Raw genomic sequence first — 22,527 nt, 5'->3', positions numbered from 1 at the left:
AGGATAAGAAAAAGCATAAAAGAGAAGTAATGGAAAATGAAGAAGTATTATCTCTAACTACATAGTCTTATGGAGATGTATGTCTGGTCTTTAAAATGCATTGTGCTGTTTATTTTTTCTAGAAATTTAGGAGAAAAACTGGGCGTGACAATTCATCTTGTCAATATTAGACTGCTTAGAGACACTCCCCCATATAGTAACACCCTGTTGTCAATTTATTCAATAATTGCCAGCAGATTAACAGCCAAAAAAGGGGCAAATACTGGATGCAAGCCAACAAAGAAAACAAGTTCTAAGATTAAATGCTTCAGTAATTTTCTATGGATATCGGATTAACCTCGGCTCATTTACATATTGAACGCTCAGATGAGCAGGCAGTGATTTCTCCACGCCGGGACGGGCAGGAAAGGGTGAGTATATGATCCTTTATCCAGGGGTATGGTAACAACAATTTACTTTTTGGTGCTATAGACCTCAGACCTAAAACACGATTCCACCATTCATCTCTCTTATCCTCCTCAATCCGACACCGAACGTCTCGAGGTTGTTCTTTGATCTTGTCCGCTCCATCACTTTTTTGACCTTTTTTCTTGACATTTCATCATAAATCTTTCTGATCAATTTGAAAAGTCCTTCAAGGGCTCCTAATAATGATATATGCAATGTAAAGCAGCTGATAGCACAAGAGATTTCCTTGTAGAACTAGTAGTTCAGTATCTTTCTCTTGTTTGGTCATTGTCCATCTTTTCACCATACATAACAACCGGCTGAGGATCTTTTGTACATCTCCTTCTTACTAAATTATCATTCATCTTGGCAGCAAACATGTCAGGGCCCGGCCGATTGTTATGGGCGTGCCGATGGCATCCTTAGTTATTGCTGTGGCTTCACTGCCTAAAGCCAAACGGCTTAGGTGTTTGTAATCAGAGTTATGCTAACAGGCGTCCGGCACTGCCAGTCAGCTCTGGTTAGGGGCTGGAGTCTCTGCCCCAATCATGCTCTGGGGCCGGGACTCCAGCCTCCATAGGACTACTCCCCTCATCATCCTCTTTGCCTACGATAGAGCCTCAAATCCTGAGTGTATCTTGACCTAGCATTGCTCCTGATTTGTTATCCTGATATCTTTGACTTTCTGGCTTTACCTCTTAGAGGACCGAGCCAATTTCAATTTTTGCGTTTTCTATTTTTCCTCCTTGTGCTTAAAAGGCCATAGCACTTGCATTTTTTCACCTAGAAACCCACATGATCCCTTATTTCTTGCGTCACTAATTGTACTTTGCAATGACAGGCTGAATTTTTTCATAAAGTACACTGCGAAACCAGAAGAAAATTCAATGTGTGGTGAAATTGAATAAAAAACAAAACGCATTTCTTTTATTTGGAGGGTATTTTTTTTACGCCATTCACCCTGGGGTAAAACTGACTTTTTACATATGTTCCTCAAGACGTTACGATTACAATAATATGTAACATGTATAACTTTTCTTTTATCTGATGGCTTGTAAAAAATTCAATTGTTAACAAATATATGTTCCTTAAAATCGCTCCATTCCCAGGCTTATAGCGCTTTTATCCTTTGGTCTATGGGGCTGTGCGAGGTGTCATTTTTTGTGCCATGATGTGTTCTTTCTATCGGTACCTTGATTGCGCATATGCGACTTTTTTATTACAATTTTTCTGGATTTGATGCGACCAAAAATGCGCAATGTTGCACGTTGGAATTTTTTTGCACTTGTGCCGTTTACCGTGCAAGATCAGGAATGTGATTAATATTAATAGTTCGGGCGATTACGCACACAGCGATAGCAAACATGTTTCTTTATTTATTTATATTTATAACATGGGAAGGGGGCTTTTTATTATTAATGACACTTTTTTTTTTTTTTTTACTTTTACACTTATACTAGAAGCCCCCCTAGGGTTAGGGTTATTCCCCCTGGGGGACTTCTAGTATAAGTACACTGATCTCTCATTGCGATCTATGCTGCATAGCAATACAGCAAAGATCGATGAGATCTGCTGCTGTAGCCGGAAGCAACCAAATGCCGAGCCGGGATCAGCGCCATTACGGCGCAGACCCTGGCCAGGTGAAGACACGGGGATCGCTCCTCCAGGACAATGTCCCGGGGTGGCGATCTCCGCCACTAGACACCAGGGAACAGCTGCATCAGGTAATCAGATGCAGCTGTCATCTTTGACAGCTGCATCCGATTATCTAATTAGCGGGCACAGCGATCGGACCGTGCGCGGCCCTGCTCTGAACACCTGTGGGCGGTCCTGGACGTACAGGTACATCCAGGGTCGCCTAAGGGTTAAAGGACAACTCCGGTGAAAAGCTTTTTTACATTAATTGATACACATTACAAAGTTATATAACTTTGTAATATGCTTCACTTACCCATCTTCCCCCCTTCCCTATCTTTCTTCCCCCCCCCCCCTCAGGAAGTAAAGTAAACTCATTCTTACCTAATGACTGTTGACCCTAGGCTGCTCTTTGGAAGCCATTTTTTGACAATGACATCTTCAAGAGGGAGGCAGACCCGCCTCCCTTTGTCAGATGACTCAGGTTGCTCAGCTCTGATTATCTAAGCAAGATGTAATCTAACAGTTCTACAGAGTCAGCTAGACATCACAGGAGACAAAGTGCATAATGGGAAAGCCCAAACCAGGAAGTGAAGAAAAAATTAAGACACAAACTGGTCAGAGTTGTCCTTTAAACTTTTGGACTACTCTTTTGGATTACGTTTTTGTCCCATGCAGACCACTAGTTGCCGAACTAGACCTCGGACCATGTTTATTTGTGTTTGGGTTTTTTTGTCTGTGTTCAGTGTCGCACCTGAATAGGCTAGGGACTGTTGACCGGTTGTCGGCTGCTGCCTAGGGCAGCCAAGGCAATTAGGCAGGCACAACAGGCCGGGTGTCAGCACCTGTCTTGTGTCAACCGGTTCCCTAGTCCTAACAAAACATGACAACAAGTAAAAATCTAGTGTATTATAAATCTATGGTCATTTTTTTGCACCGTATATGAATTCTTTCTTGGAAAGTATCTCTCATAGCTATAACCATAGCTGTATCCACCTTCTCCAGGCAGCATGATTCAAATACCGATTGTTCAGGTTTGTGCAAACCTGGACGATCGGCAAGTTCGCTCATCTGTAGTCATCATGCATCTTGGCATTCCAGATAAGCTTTAGGCAGCTACTGTGACATCCCAAAAAGTCAGGTAAGCTGCTGTGACATCATAAGCATGTCTCTGTTGGGTAACTACTGTGACATCACACACATTACAGTCGGGTAAGTTGTTGAAAATCTGCCCCATATGAAAATTGCCCAGTATTCGTCCTATAGAAAATGTATAGAGTGCAGGCTGCAATGAGAGGTGTATTCACTGTGGACATAATTGTCTCTGTTTTTGGGATCTGTGGAGGGTCCCAGTGGTTGGAAATATGAAGGGAATACCCTTTCTATCCTTGTATCTACATCCATCCATCTACAAAGTCTAGATCACAGGTGTCAAACTTACGACCGTTCAACTGTTGCAAAACTACAATTCCCGTCATGCAATGGACAGCCAAAGCTAACTCCAAGTATGATGGTAATTGTAGACTTGCAACAGCTGGAGGGCAACGAGTTTGACACCCCTGGTCTTGTCTGGAGGACTCCATCTTAAGCAGCGAGCGGATAAGTGCAGGGGAGGCTGCAGGGAGGTGCGGGGGCGGACTAACCAGGTGATCGCTAGATCGTCCGGGCAGCCCATAGAGGATAGCGGTGGTCTACTGCCGCCACTCCTATTCCAGCATATCGCCACTATCACAGTCGTTTGTTTTTAAACATGTTGAAAGACATTACAGTCGGGTAAGTTGTTGAAAATCTGCCCCATATGAAAATTGCCCAGTATTCGTCCTATAGAAAATGTATAGAGTGCAGGCTGCAATGAGAGGTGTATTCACTGTGGACATAATTGTCTCTGTTTTTGGGATCTGTGGAGGGTCCCAGTGGTCGGAAATATGAAGGGAATACCCTTTCTATCATTGTATCTACATCCATCTTGGCACCATATCTACAAAGTCTAGATCACAGGTGTCAAACTTACGACCGTTCAACTGTTGCAAAACTACAATTCCCGTCATGCAATGGACAGCCAAAGCTAACTCCAAGTATGATGGTAATTGTAGACTTGCAACAGCTGGAGGGCAACGAGTTTGACACCGCTGGTCTTGTCTGGAGGACTCCATCTTAAGCAGAGAGCGGATAAGTGCAGGGGAGGCTGCAGGGAGGTGCGGGGGCGGACTAACCAGGTGATCGCTAGATCGTCCGGGCAGCCCATAGAGGATAGCGGTGGTCTACTGCCGCCACTCCTATTCCAGCATATCGCCACTATCACAGTCGTTTGTTTTTAAACATGTTGAAAGACAAATTACAACAACGATCAGACGACATTGTTCATGTCAGCTGATTGTTGCCTTCTATTACACGGGCCGTGATGGCCGATATCGACTGAATACAGCCGATAATCGTTCTGTATAATAGGCCCTTTATGGAGAGCAGCCCAGTAGCTCTTAGTACCTGCTGTCAGCCATGCTTTCGTGTCAATAGTAATTGCTTTCATATCAGTGAATATCAAACTTCAAATAGTCTACCAGTTTTTTATTTTTGCAAGTTCCTTTTTACATCTTGCACGTTACTTGCCCCTTTCACTGGCTTTCTTTTCTTGGAGAGTTTAATTAGCAGTTTGCTCTCTTTCCTACCTCTTTCTTTGGTTTTCATGTTGCTCATTATCAGTAACACGGTTAAAGCCTCTTATCCGACACTACTTAATTATGGAAATGAGTCCATATGATTATATGCTTTGTTTTTTTTTGTTTTTGAAAAGCTTAAATAAATGCAGCTTTTCAACATTAAATTGTGCTTGATCTGGTATTGTATTGTAATAGCAACAATCTTATATTCACACATCTGAAACAAAACACTTTGTGCTGTAATTGCACCTCTTCACCAGTGTTGTTTTTCTGCTAAGTTTTTCTGTGCTAAAATCTGCACTGGAAAAGATTTTTTAAAACTTTATTTAAAATTGTTCCTCATCATCAGTCGGGCAAATTTACTAAAAACAGTCTAAGGGCCCTATTACAAGGGACGATTATCGTGCGAAAAATTGTTATATCGTTCAAATTTAAATGATAATCGCTCTGTGTAATTGTCGAATGCAATGATCGAAAAATTGTTCGTATGTCGTTGACTTAGATCTGAACCTAAAATTATTGTTAACCGTTCGCTGTAATTCCACATTCATTTGCTCAAATTCCGCATTTTTTCACTAATCATTCGGTGTAATTGCACATTGTTGATTGTTTTGCTGGGATCAGAAGGTATAAACTATCATAGTAATGATCGTATCTCACGACCTTCGTTCTGTGTAATATGGTGAACGATTTAAGGTTAATGATAAACAATCTCGTTTGCGATCGTTTATCGTTAGTTGTTAAAAATCTCTCCGTGTAATAGGACCCTAAGGGTCCTATTAGACTAGGCAATTTTTAATGATTAACAATAAATGATCGGAAACAAGATTGTTTATCGTTAACCTGAAATCGTTCACCATATTACACAGAACAATGGTCGTTAGATACGATCGTTACTATGATAGTTTACTCAATCTGATCCCAGCAAAAGAAGGAATGATTTGGAATTACACTGAAAGATTAGTGAACAAATGCGGAATTACATTGAATGATTAGCGATGATTTTAGGGTCAGATCAAATTAATGATAAATGACACATGAACGATTTTTCGATCGTTCACTGCAATTACACTTACAATAACAATTTTGTGCACGATAATCCTCCTGTGAAATAGGGCCCTAAGGCTATGCTCTAACTTTGGGAACATATTAGGCAAATGCGGCCGTCCCGTCATCTAGATGCATGCTAATAAAAATCAATAAAGATAAAAAAAAATCGCTGCCTTTTCCTAATATGTTACCACTATGTTCCCATAATGGGAACATGCCCTAAGGGCCCTATTTCACCAAACTGTTAATGGCCGTAGTTGGCTGATTACCGGCCGTTACAGCCCATAATTGTTTGGTGTAATAGGCACAAAAAGGATTCAAATATGAACAGTAAGTGTGGTGTAAAGCAAGTATGTGAGGTTTTTGAGGGAAAATAAATAGAAAATGAATGAAGCCCCTGCCCCTTAGTTGTTCAGGTTTTGCCAGGTTGCAGGAGCTTGGCTCCCATTAGAGTGAATTGAAAATGAGCTGTATTATCATGATACTGTCACCCCCCCCTTTGGGTAGGTAACATTTTTTGCACCATCAGCTACTGTGTCTCATGTGCATTCCTAAAATACGTTTGACAAAGGTGTCCTTATCATCAAAGAATAGAGTCGACAAGGTGGGACTTCTCAGACGTTGAGTCCCTTACTTGTGACATCGCTGGCGGATGTACCTAATGCAGCAAGTGCCCGGACTGAGGCAGGGAGAGGGATACGGCCAAGAAGCCCCACCGCAATGGCAATGTCTATGGATCATTAAAGGCCTTTTTCATCTAAAGAAGGTCCAGGATGTCTACTCCACAGGGGATAACAGTATCACTTTAACCTGCATAGCTACTCCAGGGATGGGGAACCTTCAGGCCACCAGCTGTTGCAAAACTACAATTCACATCATGTCTGAACAGAAAAAGCAGCATGACAGGAATTGTAGTTTTGCAACAGCCGGAGGGCCGAAGGCTCCCCCCATTCATGCACAATGAATGGCTTCTGTTTTGTATACTCTTGGGTAATTGTAAATGTATTTCTCAATAAAACATCTATACAAGAGCATCTCCGCCTATCGGCACAAACAAGCCACAAGATTGTCACGAATGTTAAAATATTTTCTTTATTGTCTCGTGTTGTTCACCACAACAAAGAATTAAAAGCCACAGACTGGATAGTCACTATCCAAACATACATACATATGTTAAAATATACATACCGATATAACTTTATTAACAAAATTTTAATATAACAAAAACATTGTATTAACAAAATTTTAATATAACAAAAACATTGTATCACCTTTTCTAAACAACGGTTTCTTAGCATATTCTTCAGATCACAAATATAAATACCATGGCAAACACCGATCATACTTAATACTTGTGCAAAGCCAGCTTGTCCACAAGCGTGGTCAGATACCAGGAGAAAGGAAAGACAAATACAACACAGCTACAATAATACATTCTTAAAGGGGTTGTTTGAGATTAGAAGAACATGTCTGGTTTGTGCCTGGTATTGCCGTGGGGCCCCATTTAAGTCCTGTTTCTTGAAGGGAGCAGCCATGTTTTTCTATCACTTACAAACCTTTAAGGCAAAATAGTTTACTATCTGAAATCTAGCTCTGTAAGGCAACAATTTTAGGCAATAAAAATAAATCAGTACCATTTTTAGATTTAGACATAGAACTAGTAAAAAACATACAAGACAGAAAAGAAAAATTATTTTTCTTGTCTACAGACTACGATTATACATATAAGTACGACACATGGCCTACAGATATTTGTTGGGCTGGCCTATCGGGTGGGGTACCTGACTGAGGACAGATGAAAATTAAGGATACAGCTAATCCTAAAACAATTCTTCATGGTTAAAGTTTAACATGAAGCATAAAGATGGACACTTTTAATAACTGATCATTTAGCTGAGTCATCTCTCCCATGTTCGGCATGGTCAAATGTTCATGTGTTCCATATGGGAAGAAGAGGGGTAAGCTACAGCCAGACAGCTCTGGCGGCAGCTTATTTATCCTAGATCAAATAGGTTGGGTGGCAAAAATCCAGCACGACTGACCCTTCTCTCCACCATTTATCTAGAGATGAGCGAACCTTGAGCATGCTCGAGTCGATCCGAACCGACCCGAACTTTCGACATTTGATTAGCGGTGGCTGCTGAACTTGGATAAAGCCCTAAGGCTATGTGGAAAACATGGATATAGTCATTGGCTGTATCCATCTTTTCCAGACAACCTTAGAGCTTTATCCAAGTTCAGCAGCCCCAGCTAATCAAATGCCGAAAGTTCAGGTTCGGATGGACTCGAACCCGGTTCGCTCATCTCTACATTTATCAATAGAGAATAAAGGAACTTCCACTTTAGGGAATCTGATTAACCCGGCGGCGTTGTATGGGCAACTTTACACAGACAGCCATGCTTTCAGTGGATTATAAACCACCATCATGTAAGGCACTGAGGAAGAGATCTTCCATTTATTCTTAATTATTTAACTTTTATTACTGCAAAGTAAAGTTATAGGGGGGGGATTTATAAAGACTTATAAAGTCTTATAATAGGCCCCACCCTCTTTTTCGCAGCAGGATTCACTAAGAGGCGTGTTCAGATCTGATGAAGCATGCATGCGCGCGAAATGGGCGTCATGGTTCTACTGAGTCTTGGCGTCTCTGCCTGCGACAGAATATACCGCTGATTTTTAACTGCATTTTGGAATAAAGAATATTGCACAATATTGGCGAGTGCCCTCAGCTTTTTATCTTCATTTTACTTAATACATTTAGGAGACATTACGAGAATTGATTGGTGGGAATTTGACTTCCGAGACCCCCACTGATCGCTAAAATGAAGGAGCACAAGCCATTGGCTGATAGCTGCATTTTATTTTTCTGCTCAGTACTGCTTATGAAAGTCACAGACACATAATTGAATCTGTAGACTGTTTCTTCTGCTTTCATGAACAGACCTCAGCAAAATAAATAAATAAATAAAGAATTGCAGTGTTCAGGCAAACCTTTCTGCCTCTTTATTTTAGCATTTGGCAGGGGGTCTCAGCAACTGGTCCCCCACAAATTCTGACTAGTGTTGAGTGAACCTGTTTAACTGTTTGGGTGCGTCAAGGTTCTCCAAACCCTATCCATGTTTTCCAGGACTCCCTAGGGCGACATCCAACTCCTGCAGCTGCAGGGAATCAATTGCCGAGCGCTCGGGTTTGGAGAATGTTGCCGAACACACACAGGTCTGCTTCACACTAGTCAGAAGTTGTACGGGTCCAGGTGCTGAGACCCCTGCCAAATGCTAAGATGTCGAACCCGAACAGTTTGACAGGTCCGCTTAACACAACTTCTGACATTTTGTTCTGACAAGTCAGAAATGTAATTAAATGATAGATACACTTTATCATAATCCAACATTCCTAATTCTTCCTTCCATCCAATGGGACACATCAGGAGTCAGGCCCCCATATACATAGTTATATATTACACCAAAATCAGATCTAGTAACTAGCATGTCAACTCTATACAAAGGTGACCAGACTAGTGCAAAACAAATCAACTAACAGGTTGAAAATATGGAACAGCTACCATGCACCAAAGATTTATCAACTTCTTTTTTACCCCAAATCTCCTGCAGCCAGTTTCAGAGAAACTCCCCCATCGGGCTCGATCCAAGGTAAACTGGAATACCAGAACACACCGAAATGAACTTCATGGAACTTATTATACGGAATCATATATTAATATAACAGTTAGGATTATAGTTTGCCCGGTTGTTTTACGTCTGGTAAGCTTGCTTCAGTAAATGAGAAGACAACGTCCAACAGCTATCAACCCTGTTAATTGTTCTATACGACTCTCGAAAGATCCTCACCATTCACACATCCAGTGCCGGTGTGCATTTCTATAACTATAACCGGCTAATTCATGACTTGGCCACGTCACAATCACCAGCTTGGGGCTAGTATTATGCTGTTTGCAGACATTGCCTTCTATCCCTCTAACTCATTTTGATTTTCAATTATCCAAGTAAAATAACAGTGAGACGGTAATTCTATTTATATCTTGCTTGGTCAATGAGGCCGGCTGTGATAAGTATTCTAGACTCTTGATTTCTTGCTGCATAAGTTGCTAAAGGCTTCGGCATACACAACTGTGATACAGTCAAGTCATAAGTTTATTAACTCCTAAAATATTTGCCAATCCTTGCAACCTTTTCGTTGCTTCTACTTTGCACACAGCTTTGATTGAAAATTATCTATTGTTTTAAGTATACAGCTCTAATACAGACCAGTAAGGGCCCTATTACACAGAGCGATAATCGGTCGAAGATTATCGTTCCGCGAAATAGAGACACTGATCAGCCGATGAAACGATCATCGGCTACCGACCGCGCATCGCTACGTGTAATAGCTCTGCATGCTTCCTCCCCAGCCCTGCGTGCTGCAGTTTCGCACACTGGCGGTGCTGGCCAGTAATTGGCTAAGCGGATTGTCATCTCTGATGGGCTGTTCTGAAGCTGGAGTGCAAAGCATCGGGGAGGAAGCATGCAGAGCACAGGAGGAGACCAGGAACATAGATAGGTAATGTAAAAACTGTTCAGGCACAGGCTGCACAGACATCGCTAACGATGTCCATGAAGCCCTTGCTAAACGATTATCGGGCCGCGTAATAAGCCAAGTAAACAGGTGTCAATCTAGCAGATCGGCGCTCGTTTACAGTATAGATCGGGTCGCCATCGACACTCCACCTAGTGGCAAGATTCCACACTCAACCCCTTTGTTCTCGGAGAGGCCCCAGGGCGGTCTGGTTGCTTACCCCTCCAACCACCATAGGGAACACATGAACGTTTGGCTGTGTCACAACCTTGGACTGTCAAGTTTTTGGTACATTTTGGACAGCACTAGTTCATCTGCCCCACTCATAGAAATATGACATTGATGCTCAGTTGCCCTGTGATCTGTATAAGACCAGTAGATCATTTTATCCTTTTGTTGCCGGGATTATATATTTTTATGTATGTGGAAAATATATATATATCTCCTCTACTAAAAAAAGGCTTTTCTAGTGCACGTAGATAAATCTAAATTATAGTTTGCTTCTACATTTCTTAAAGCAACTACCGTATATATTTCTAGGTCGGCGAATAGCAAATTGCAAAATATATTCATGGTCGTGGTGACATTTTCAGTTTTTTATGTGACAAAAATCACACCAGCCGCACACAGATTATCACATAACAGTAATATAAAAGGCAATGCTAAAATTCTGCTGGGATAGCTCTACTGTGAAGTTTCCGGCCTGAAGTTATCACTATGGGTACTAAAATCACATCAGAATTATACATTCACTTGGCCTTCAGAAAAGGAATGGTTAGAATGGTAGTCTATATAGATGAGAATTACCCATTCGATGTATGATGGTGTTTCTAGGGCAAAAAAGACTGATGAGTTATCCACAGGACAGGACATTAGTCACTGATCGGCAGGGTGTTGACAGTTCTCACACTACACAGGATTAGAAGCAGTTGTCAGCGGATCAGCGCTTAAAAAGGGGAACTTCAGCCATGCCCCCAAAAATGCACAAAAAGCATATAGGTGCACTCATCGATCCCGCACTATATTTTTTACTTGTTTATGCTGCCTCCTAGCCCCAGATTCAAATTTTTACAAACGAAACTACATTTACCAGCATGCATTGCACCTCAGGACCAACTTCCGGGGACCCACCCCCGTCTTCTTCTATCTGCCCAACACTGGCACTGTGATGTCAATGGTGGGCGGGGTTACAGATTGAATGGCAACAAACAAGATGGATCATTTGACCTCTGTCTCAGAAGGGAGGGGGAGGACAGAGGAGTGGAGACAGAGTGGACCAGGCAGTGAGGATTTTCATCAGCTTCAGGGTGGGAGTTAGGATGTAATACAGAGAAACGGATGAATTCATGTAGTAGAAACCTATTACAAACAAAACGGGTATCTATTTTTACACGGTCAAAGTTTGTTCAGCTGTGCTCCTTTTTATTAACAAATTTGAGAAGAAAAAGGAGTATGCCAGTTAAGAATTAACAGAAAACCCTAGACTTTCTATAGATTCATACACCACTTGCTCAGAGGAAAGCGAAGGTCAGAAACAAAAGGTGGGAGAGCTCCTGTCCCGTTTTTATAATTGGGGGGGGGGGGGGGCTTTCAGCACCCCCCGGCAACCAAAACATCTGGTTTTATTTGAAAAGTTTCAATAATTTCTTACTATCTTTTAAAGGCACTTATAGCATATGACATGAATACTCTGAGGCAGTCATATTGTTAGAGGTTATCTGTTACCTCCTGGTCATGAAACGAGATGAGTCCAGTCTTGTATAGGTGTTATTGCAATAAAGACAATGGTACATTTGGTTTAGAGATTCACAAAGCTGTCTCCAGTGAGGTGTCAATGAGACAGTGCCTAATCGATCGAGTGCTGCAGACTGGCACGCTCTACCCCCCTTTATCTATGCGTCTAAAATCTTGCATATAGAAAGTGGATACAAACAGTGGTGACTAGAGCTGAGCGCAACTTGAGCACTACAGAGTCCGATCATTCAGCATTTCAGCGCCAGTGGGTGAACAAGTTAAATGCAGCCCTAGGAATTCCTGGAAAACATAGATACAACCTATGGATGCATCATGTTTTCTTGGACTCCCTAGGGCTGTATGTAACTTCTTCAGGCACATGTCGGCTTTCTCTCAGTCTTAGAAGTTCACCGTGTACGTGCAAATATCTGTAACTGTGAAAGTACAAGATTTGGACATAGGGCTTGGTTCCAGAATCAAAGCCCTGGACATCAGTCATTTAGGGAAAGAGAGAGGAGTGGGATAGGGGAGATATGTCAGTTTGTGGCACTTGAGTGGCTAAGCCACACCTTTTTCACACTTCACTGCAGACAAAAAGTAAAAAAAAAAATTAAAAAACTTTGTTTGCAGAAAGTTACAGCAAAGATACTATTGTCTGGACTGTGTCAGCACCTTGTTTAAAAGGTGACACTTATCAGTGTGGATCACTGCTTTAAGATAACATTTTGTGTGAGAGTTGTGGATGGAGAATCGTTTTGCTTGCTTACTCTAAATAGGTCAGAAGAGCTCCTTTTTATTGGTAGAGATGCAAATCCCCTGCATAGCCCTAAAGATAAAAGTTTTTTCAGGAATTGCTCCATTCACCTGCCATCTTCCTTTTGGCCGACTGAAGCCACGTTCCTTTTGGGCCTGCTCGGCTTCATGTAGTAACACTGCAACTACATCTCCTGGCTCATCTTAGTATTGTGCTCCACCTCTAATGGATGGAGTTTGGTTGCACTTTGCCCTTTTTGCCAGGCTCAATTGTATGTCAGGCACATAAAACGTGGCTGACCTCTAGGCCAAGTAGTGACTGATGTCAGATGGTGAAGGTGAAGTAACGTGAAGTGACTGATGTCAGGTGGTGAAGGCGAAAAAACGTGAAGTGACTGATGTCAGGTGGTGAAGGTGAAGTAACATGAAGTGACTGATGCCAGGTGATGAAGGTGAAGAAACGTGAAGTGACTGATGTCCGGTGGTGAAAGTGAAGAAACATGAAGTGACTGATGCCAGGTGGTGAAGGTTAAGTAACGTGACTGACTTCTGTGACCACAGGAAGGGGCAAAATGATGGAAGAATAAACACATGACTTTTGTAATCAAGGTGTGTAAAAGAAAAATTAAAAAATTCATCAGTGTTTGATTAAATTTTATATGCCTTCACCCAATTACTGAAAAATAGGGACTAATTCTTACATAGTGTATACTTAGACAGTCTCGATCGATCCATGGGCTTATGGTGTCTGATAAATCTACTGCCTTTTAGACTGTCTAGTCTTTATTTCACTAAAATTTTGTCAAAGTCTATACATTTTACCCATAAGCCACTCTATAGTACTGAACGTATAAATGTGTTCACAGTGCAAAAAGTACTTCCCAATCTCTCTCCGCACCTGCAGGACTTTAAAAAAAATTAAATATATTAAAAATAAGGTATCATGGCCAAAATCCATACATTACTATATTGATTGTGTTTTCTGGGATTTTTAATATAGAGGACTTAACCATAGCATCATCATCAGAATGGTGTGGGCCTGACTACCAACTAATACTGCCCATCAGCCGCAGTACACATGCAAGCAGCGGTCTCTTTATTGCTTACTGAACATTTGGTAATGTTCGTATCTAGCATTGCATGTCATGCCAACTGGCACCAGCCAGCCACATAAAGGTGTGCATACAACTTAAAGTCAGCTGATGATAAGGAGCATGTGGTGGCCTCCCGACAGATGAGGATTGTGGATTGTGGAGAGATAAGCCTATGCTATGTCTGTCCACAGCTTACACATCCCCGTAGAGGAAACAGGAACATCCGTCTCAATTCTTTCACGTAGCCCTATTGCAGATATTTGCTATCAGGCCCTGCTATAATCGTAGGTCCATACAGAAACACAAAATTAAAAAAACTTGGTACCTTCTTTCCAAGCATCATATTATTGCAACCTAATCTAGATAGCCTTACTATCTATACACCAAAAACAATAGCTTAGGCAACACAGTGATGGCTTTGGGCATTGCACACAATGGCAGAACTCCATAGACCTTAAATTACGACACTATCTTCTATACAGGTACAGTTACAATCTCTCATAAAACAACTAAGTTATAAATCAGATGAGAACGCACAATACAAAACCTTAAAATGAGATACTTAAAACTCAACTGGGGTCACATTGCATACAGATCAGTGCAGAGAACGGCGAGGTGTCAGTTCTAACATCATACGTCAGTGAAGTAAAAGGCTTTTCAAGTGATTTCTTGATCATTCTTAGGCAATGAATTGAAGATTGTCCAAAGCACTAAGGGATTCTCACAGTTGTGCTTCTTCTCCCAGTGTTCGAGGATTTCCTTCTGGGTCTTGTACATTTGTGAACACAGCAGGCAATGGTAACGATTTCCGCGATGGAACTGGATTTCTGATGAAAGACTCACGCTTTGGCTTGGGTCACCCTCACCTTCCACTGACAGAGTAGACTCACTTGCCTCAAGTTCGGAAGCAGCTGTGTTAGACGTAACCAAAAGCTCCTTCAATGGACTTGTTTCAGCCCCCAGGTCTTCGCAGTTGCTTCCCCTATTCCGTCTTTCATTCAGTAGCTTCCAGTGATGGGTCGCTTGTTTGACCACTTCTTCTTGGGCGCCTTGTCGGCTTTCGAGGACTCCCTCAGGCAATACTTCTTGAGATTCGTCTCCATGTAAATTAAACAAATGGAGCTTCATATCTGAAAACGTCGGAGCTATGAACTGACAGCGTCCACATCTGATCTGTAACTTGATCTCATCTGTTGGTCCGGTAATGGAGTCCTCTTCATTGGCGATACTCTTATTCCTGTGAAGAAAACCATAAACTAATCTGTGTTAGCTACCACAAATACATTCACAACTAGAAACGCCATGAAATCTCAAATCCACAACTCCTTGTGTATAACACCACCGCTTATGGTAAAGACATTATATAAGTGTAGGACTTAAAGCCATATTAAAGTTTCAAATAACTTTTCAATGAACAAGGAGAAAGCGGTCTGCTTCTGCTTGCAGTCATTCAAATGGTTTATAAGAATCTGCCAAGGTGAAATTTATAAGAGAGAGCTTAGTCGCAAACTCATCATATCACCTCTGTGGATTTCCAATGTTTCTCCTGGCCATTGCTCTGCTACTGCACGGTGTCCCTCTGGCCTGGCTCCTGCACAAGCATCACAGCCTGACCTGCCTGTCTAAAGCAGTGCTTCTTAAACTGGGATGCAGGTGTAGCCGATTTGACGGTGTAATGTGGGTTGGGTTATACAGGTGGAGCAGTGTGTACTGGTGCAGTGTGGTGTAGGATTATACAGGTGGAGCAGTATGCATTTGTGCAGTGTGTGTTGGGTTACACAGGTGTACCACTATATATAAGTGCAGTGTGGTGTTAAGTTATACAGGTGAAGCACTATTTATTTCTGGACTATGTTGCTAATTTGGCGCTGCTCTGGAATATTATGTGCACTACATGGCGGTATCTAGAGCTGTGTAGCAGTCCTTGTTTTGTTGGTGAGGTCCCAGCATCAACATGAGTCCCCTGGTGAGGCTCGAGAACAAAAAAGTTTGAGAGGCCCTGGTCTAAGGAATCCTTCTATCAATCCGTTCCTTCATGTATAAAGGTTTTTTTACTAAAATTACTGCAGGTGGGAATGCATCTTCACTCCTCCCATCCCTAACCTTTCTCTGGGCTTGGCATCCAGTTGACTATCAATAAAGCGGGAGAAGGTGTTCCAGCCAAGCATGGAGAGATGCAACTCATGCTGGGGGTTTGGTTCGATGAGGCAACAGTTTTACATGTTCCAGCACCGGGTCCCGGATCACATTGCTCCGGTGTGCGCTGCCCAGCCACTTCCTACCTGCTTCCTGGTCTCTGACGCAGGGTTGAGATGTAACGTTTCAAGCCGGGACAGCCAGTCAGTGGCAGAGACGAGATCATGCCTCTGCCACTGACTGGCTGAGCGGGCTTGAAACATCACGTCTCAAGCCCGTGTCAGAGACCAGGAAACGGCCGAGCAACGCAATCCGGGACCAGACGCTGGAATCGGGGAGGTAAGTGAACATCGTTTGCCTCATCCACTTCCTCCCCAGCCATAGCCAGAAAAGCCCCCTAGCCCCAAGTACCCCTTTAAAGAACTCAGGTTGAATAACACTTACCTTTCAGGTTTCACTTTGAGAGTCATGTTTTTCCTCTCCGGTTGCTTACACGAGGACTCTGTGCTTATAATAACTCGATGCACTTCTTTAAGGTGACCAAAATAAACTCTAATGTGTCCAAAGACCTTGGCACAAAACTCGCAGCACATGAGCTTCTTGAGACGGCTCTCGCTGTGGTGAAGCTTCATGTGTGTGCTAAGGCTACCAGAGTGTACGTAGGCCTTACGACACAGACGACAGTGATAAGGTCTCTTATTACCGTGACTGTTCAAGTGATCTTGTAAATGATGCTTAAACTGAAAGCTATGTTCACATATGTTACACTTGTAGAGCACCTTAGCGGTACTCTTTTGAGTCAATAAAGAATGGTCTCCTTGTCTCCACCTGTGAAGTCTGCTATTAAACAACCTGCTTCTTAGAGGACATTCGGCCATATCTGTTTGAAATAAATGGTTAGACGCAGCCAGTGATGCCAAGCTCTGAATCTCCACCATTGGCTTAGGCATTATACTTCGATATTTCTTCAATGAGGCTTCCCTTTTACCACAGATATCCACCTGAGTTTTGCATTTCTCTCTGCACATAATAAGCTTGTTTCCGACAAGTCTCATTTTTGTTTGAAAGCCCAACATCTCGCTGTAAGTTTTTCGTTTCTTCCCCCGTTTTCTTCCCCCTAGACCACAACTTTGCTTGACCAAGATGCCAGAATCAGATGCCAAAACTGGCTGGCTTGGACTGTCTATAGAGGAGACATTTAAAACACTGACAGAAGAGGAGGTAGCATGGACTTGGCACAACTCTGTTGGTACTCCACTTTGACCGACGTTTGGCTTTGCTATGTTAGTTTCCAAAGCGATTGATTTCTTGATTTTTGAATACGGCAAAATCGGTAATTTCCCCTTAGGAACCGATTGAAAGACATGAAGCGGACTGCCAAAAACCACCGGAGAGAGGACTGTTAATGGGTTTGTAGTATCGACAACTTTAGCGCCTTCATATCTAACCAAAGATCCATTGTCTGATGATCCAACCACCTTGTCAACATCAGAACTGAGTTTTATTGGGCTTTCCGTGCACAAAGTTGCGTTTAGAGGCTTTTCTATATGGCAATTTGTAATGCTATTGACTTCACAAACTTCTGCTCTGCTTCCAGGTAAAAGCCTGCTTTCAAAACCAGTCTCTTCTACTACCATCCAAGTTTTTGCTTTTACGGTAGCTTCAGAGGGTCTATCTTCAATTACCTGCACATTCAACTCTGTTTTTGGCTTACACGCACCCTTTGTTTTCTTACTTAGAAACTTTTTGCAGCGAGATGGTTGATATCTCGGAATGGGTAATTTGAGATTTTCCTGTAAAGGTATACCGGTGGTTTGTATCACAGATCCACCCACTGGTAAGGTGGCTTGTGGTAAAGCTACGAGGGAAAAAGTACCATCCTGACCGGCTACTTTCATCAAAGTGTAGTTCTGAGTGTTAACTACCAAAGGTTTCGCTCCAACATCAGATAGCGAGGGCGGGTAACTGGGCGACGAGTAGGAAGAAACAATCTTTGGCGCCACTTTTGGTGCAATAGTTCTAAAGTGAGTAGTGTTGGGAACGGTCTTCCTGCAGTGCATGGTCCCTGCAGATCTAACGGGGACTTTTGAATCATCTGTAAAATATAAAAAAAAAATATTACAATTTTTCTTGCTATACCTCTCAAAACTGCATTGTTTGCCATTTTAAAGGCAACAAAAGAACACCCCTTTATTGTGTCACTCTACTTCTAACTTTAAGTACGGATCCAGAAATAACTAAACTTAGCTCTCTCAGCTTCCATGGGTGTAAGCCATTTTGTCCCACTACTTTACTACTTTAAGGTTTCACAACACTTCTGATCCTTCTTTAGTCATACACTGGATGAGAAGAGACTCAAGCAGCTTAGAGCATCTGAGTATTACTAATAAAATTTTACACAAGACCAGTTTTCCATCATTGGGTTGCAGCAGCATCTGATCAAATCAAAAGTAACTTTAAATGCAAATATAGTGATTTATTCCCACAATTATAAGATGTCTTTCACCCATGAATACTTAGGGAGTTTAGTTTAATTATTTCAAGACCCATTTATGTTTATAAGCTAAAGATTATCACAAAGTAAATAAAAAATTGAATCTATAGACTTAGGGAGGTATAAGATGGCACAAACCCTGACAGTAAGTTAGCGCTAATCTGCTAGAGCCTAAACATGGCTCGATTATCATTTATTGTGCAGCAAGGGCTGAGTGAATATATCTATCTCGTAAGTGATGTCTGGGCAGCCCCTTGCCTATACTCTCCTAGTGATTTACAGCCATTCCCCCTTCACCGCTGATGCTCCTGGACGTGCCTCTTCAGTGACAGGCCACTTGGCCAATCCCTGGCCGAGGCGGGACAGAGCAGTGGCCAGTGACTGGCTGAGCTGCCTGTCACTGAAGAGACCAGTGCGAAAGCATCAGAGGTGAGTGGGGAAAGGCTGTAGGGCATAGGGGCAGAATAGGTAAGTATATGCTTTATTATTTTTACACTGTCATCAGTCGTCGGCCATGCACCACTACACAAACCTAGGCACGGCCGCTTTGTTTTTATTACACGGAGCAATAATCTGCTGAATCAGCAGAAAAGTTCCAAAAGTTTTGCAAAAACAAAACAGTGAACAGTAATTTTAGTTCATTTTGATGTTGTACCTCCACCCCCTTCCCCCCCCCCCCGAAAAAAAACACCTCACAAGTTTGAGCACTGTAATATTAGAGGAATGATGAACGGCTCCTCTGAGCAGCTCACCAGGGCAAACGCAGGAGTCTTTGAAGTTTTGCACTAAAAACATATCGGCGCTGTCAGCGAAATTAACACATTAATATTCAGTAAAACTACATATTAATTGCATGATCAAAGTAGAGAAATTAATGCATGCTTAATATGGGGAAACTTAAGACGACGGCTATAAGAATGTCATTAACTTACAATCAACAACCCCGCTGTGATCTAAGGAAACACTGACTACAGATTATAGTGCTCTTGTCTTACGCTGAGGGTATACTTCCCCAGTAATCCCCAACTTGTACTTTTACAGAAGTTTAGGCATGCTGCGGCATACTGGAAAAGATATTACAAGGGTTTTTCCACTCTCTATAGGAATAGTCCCTGCATACATAATGCACACCACCCAGCGGGGGAGAGACACTGGATTTATAAACATTTTTCTTTCCATTATATGCCCAGTTTTGGCTGTTACTCAAGTTTTGTTTTTAATCCTGGAAAACCCTTATTTCTGTTATGGCTGATGCCCCTCACTTACCAAAACTTGTCTGACAAAGCAGGCCTATTGCAGCCAATCACATATCTTTTATTTAATAAGGAAGAGAAAATAGCCAGTTGCACTCACCCAAGAAGTCTTCTGCTGTTTATTTCACTTTAAAAGCAAGGACATGGTGCGGACATTATGTGAGCAGGCGCTCAGTGCAAGGAGTGGTGACAGTCTGTTTCACGCTCGACGGCGCTTCTACGGACCTCCTAGAAGCGCCGTCGAGCGTGAAACAGACTGTCACCACTCCTTGCACTGAGCGCCTGCTCACATAATGTCCGCACCATGTCCTTGCTTTTAAAGTGAAATAAACAGCAGAAGACTTCTTGGGTGAGTGCAACTGGCTATTTTCTCTTCCTTATTGGATTTGCATTGCTGTTTTTAGTAAGCACCACCCGGTCTAGCCATTTTCCGACTGACTTTATATATATATATAAGTTATTATATATAACTTTCCAAATCTACGGGTGTAAAATATATCCACTATATGAAGAGAAACTTTCTATTACTTTGCATTTCAGTTCGCTGTCAGTGACTAGAAACAAGCTACCTGTATAGGCTACCTGCTCATCCTCCACGGTGCGTTGTGAAGTTACCTGACCTCATCCATCCCTCACTATGTGACACCACCTGACATCACTGGTCCCTCACTACATCACCCATCTTTATTACACAACATCACCTGACCTCCTCGGTCCCTAACTATGTGACACCACCTGACCTCCTCGGTCCCTAACTATGTGACACCACCTGACCTCCTCGGTCCCTAACTATGTGACACCACCTGACCCCCTTGGTCCCTAACTATGTGACACCACCTGACCTCATCGGCCCCTACGTGACACCACCTGACCCCATTGTTCCCTCACTATGTGGCATCACCTGACCTCATCGGTCCCTAACTACGTGACACACTGTTGAAACCAGGGAGCAGTAGCAGATATAGACCATGGAGCGGGGGGTAGTGACACATCAATAAGGCACCACAGAATTGCGAGGTGTTGCGATTTGAAGCCTCTCATATCTCTGCGGCGAAACAAGCCGCGCACCTGGGTTGGCGGGATTGGAGGACGCCATCTTTTCCACTCCAAAGATCTTGCAGACGTTCAGAATCTGTAACACAAAGTATATATAAAGTTACAAAACTTTTATTATACCAAAATAAACCTGGATAACATAAAAGCAGTGGCCCTCCGGTATGTTATACATAGTGGCGGCACTTATAGACTGCACAGTATGGCGGACTGATGTTACACCGCCATCCGGCCTCAGGTTGGGATACAGCGTATTTACTACATTGACATAGACTGAGAATACAGTAAATATTGTATAATCATACTGTATCCCCCACCTGAGGCAGGTGCTACACCCTGAGGAGAAGGGGCACACACTGACTGGACAAGTTATATAACCTATGACCCCCAGAGCACAGTCCCTGCCAGGATGTGAGCACAGACTACGGAAGCCGAGGAGGAAATACCTGGAGAGGCCGCACTGCTCGCACCTATCTCCTGGACATGGCGCACAGGAGAGCCGAGCATGGCCGCCGCCGCCTCCCGTACACCGGGGCAGGTGGAGGAGGAAGGAGCCCCGCTACATCCTAGAGGACGAAGGACCTGTCATGACGTCACGGCCATGTGACCGCCGCTCACGTGCCGGGGAGGAGCCAACCCCGGCCGGAATGATGACATTTGGAGGCTTTGCGGTCACGTGAGCAGAAGATGCGGAGCTGTGTGGTGAAAGGACGTGAGCTCTGCAGCAGAGGTCTGTGTGTGATGTGTATGTAGCAGAGCTGTATGTATGTATGTGCTTGCTGAGCTCTATATGTGCTAATGTGTGTAGCAGAGCTGTGTGTGTGATGTGCTTGAAGCATGGCTCTGTAATGCATGCAGGAGAGCTGTGTGGGATGTGTGTGCAGCAGAGCTCTGATTGTGCGATGTGTGTACAGCAGAGCTCTGATTGTGGAATGTGTGTACAGCAGAGCTCTGATTGTGGGATGTGTGTACATCAGAGCTCTGATTGTGGAATGTGTGTACAGCAGAGCTCTGATTGTGGAATGTGTGTACAGCAGAGCTCTGATTGTGGGATGTGTGTACAGCAGAGCTCTGATTGTGGGATGTGTGTACAGCAGAGCTCTGATTGTGGAATGTGTGTACAGCAGAGCTCTGATTGTGGGATGTGTGTACATCAGAGCTCTGATTGTGGAATGTGTGTACAGCAGAGCTCTGATTGTGGGATGTGTGTACATCAGAGCTCTGATTGTGGGATGTGTGTACAACAGAGCTCTGATTGTGCGATATGTGTGCAGCAGAGCTCTGTGGGATGTGTGTACAGCAGAGCTTTGATTGTGGGATGTGTGTACAGCAGAGCTCTGTGGGATGTGTGTACAGCAGAGCTCTGTGGGATGTGTGTGCAGCAGAGCTCTGATTGTGGGATGTGTGTGCAGCAGAGCTCTGTGGGATGTGTGTACAGCAGAGCTCTGGGATGTGTGTACAGCAGAGCTCTGATTGTGCGATGTGTGTGCAGCAGAGCTCTGTGGGATGTGTGTACAGCAGAGCTTTGATTGTGGGATGTGTGTACAGCAGAGCTCTGTGGGATGTGTGTACAGCAGAGCTCTGTGGGATGTGTGCAGCAGAGCTCTGATTGTGGGATGTGTGTGCAGCAGAGCTCTGTGGGATGTGT

General features: G+C 43.0%; 1 protein-coding gene across 1 annotated transcript; it reads right to left on the bottom strand.

Annotated features, from left to right (window-relative positions):
• Positions 1-6,863: 6,863 nt before the first annotated feature.
• ZNF438 (zinc finger protein 438) lies at positions 6,864-21,489 on the bottom strand. The gene is made up of 4 exons (XM_069958993.1): positions 21,326-21,489; positions 20,895-20,958; positions 16,524-18,174; positions 6,864-15,180 (listed from the first exon to the last, which is right to left on the bottom strand). Exons 2-4 carry the CDS (start codon positions 20,920-20,922, stop codon positions 14,601-14,603), a joined length of 2,259 nt encoding a protein of 752 aa, XP_069815094.1. The 5' UTR covers positions 20,923-20,958; positions 21,326-21,489; the 3' UTR covers positions 6,864-14,600.
• Positions 21,490-22,527: the final 1,038 nt, after the last annotated feature.

Source organism: Dendropsophus ebraccatus, chromosome 2 (genome assembly GCF_027789765.1).
Source record: "Dendropsophus ebraccatus isolate aDenEbr1 chromosome 2, aDenEbr1.pat, whole genome shotgun sequence".
Classification (NCBI taxonomy): domain Eukaryota; kingdom Metazoa; phylum Chordata; class Amphibia; order Anura; family Hylidae; genus Dendropsophus; species Dendropsophus ebraccatus.
This window is presented reverse-complemented; position numbering and strand designations above follow the sequence as displayed.

Coding starts and splice junctions, on each gene's coding strand:
- ZNF438 (XM_069958993.1), bottom strand. CDS start 20,922: ATGGCGTCCTCCAATCCCGCCAACCCAG. Junction 18,175..20,894: donor CTCCAATCCCGCCAACCCAG/GTGCGCGGCTTG, acceptor TATATTTTACAG/ATGATTCAAAAGTCCCCGTT. Junction 15,181..16,523: donor CTCAAAGTGAAACCTGAAAG/GTAAGTGTTATT, acceptor TTTTCTTCACAG/GAATAAGAGTATCGCCAATG.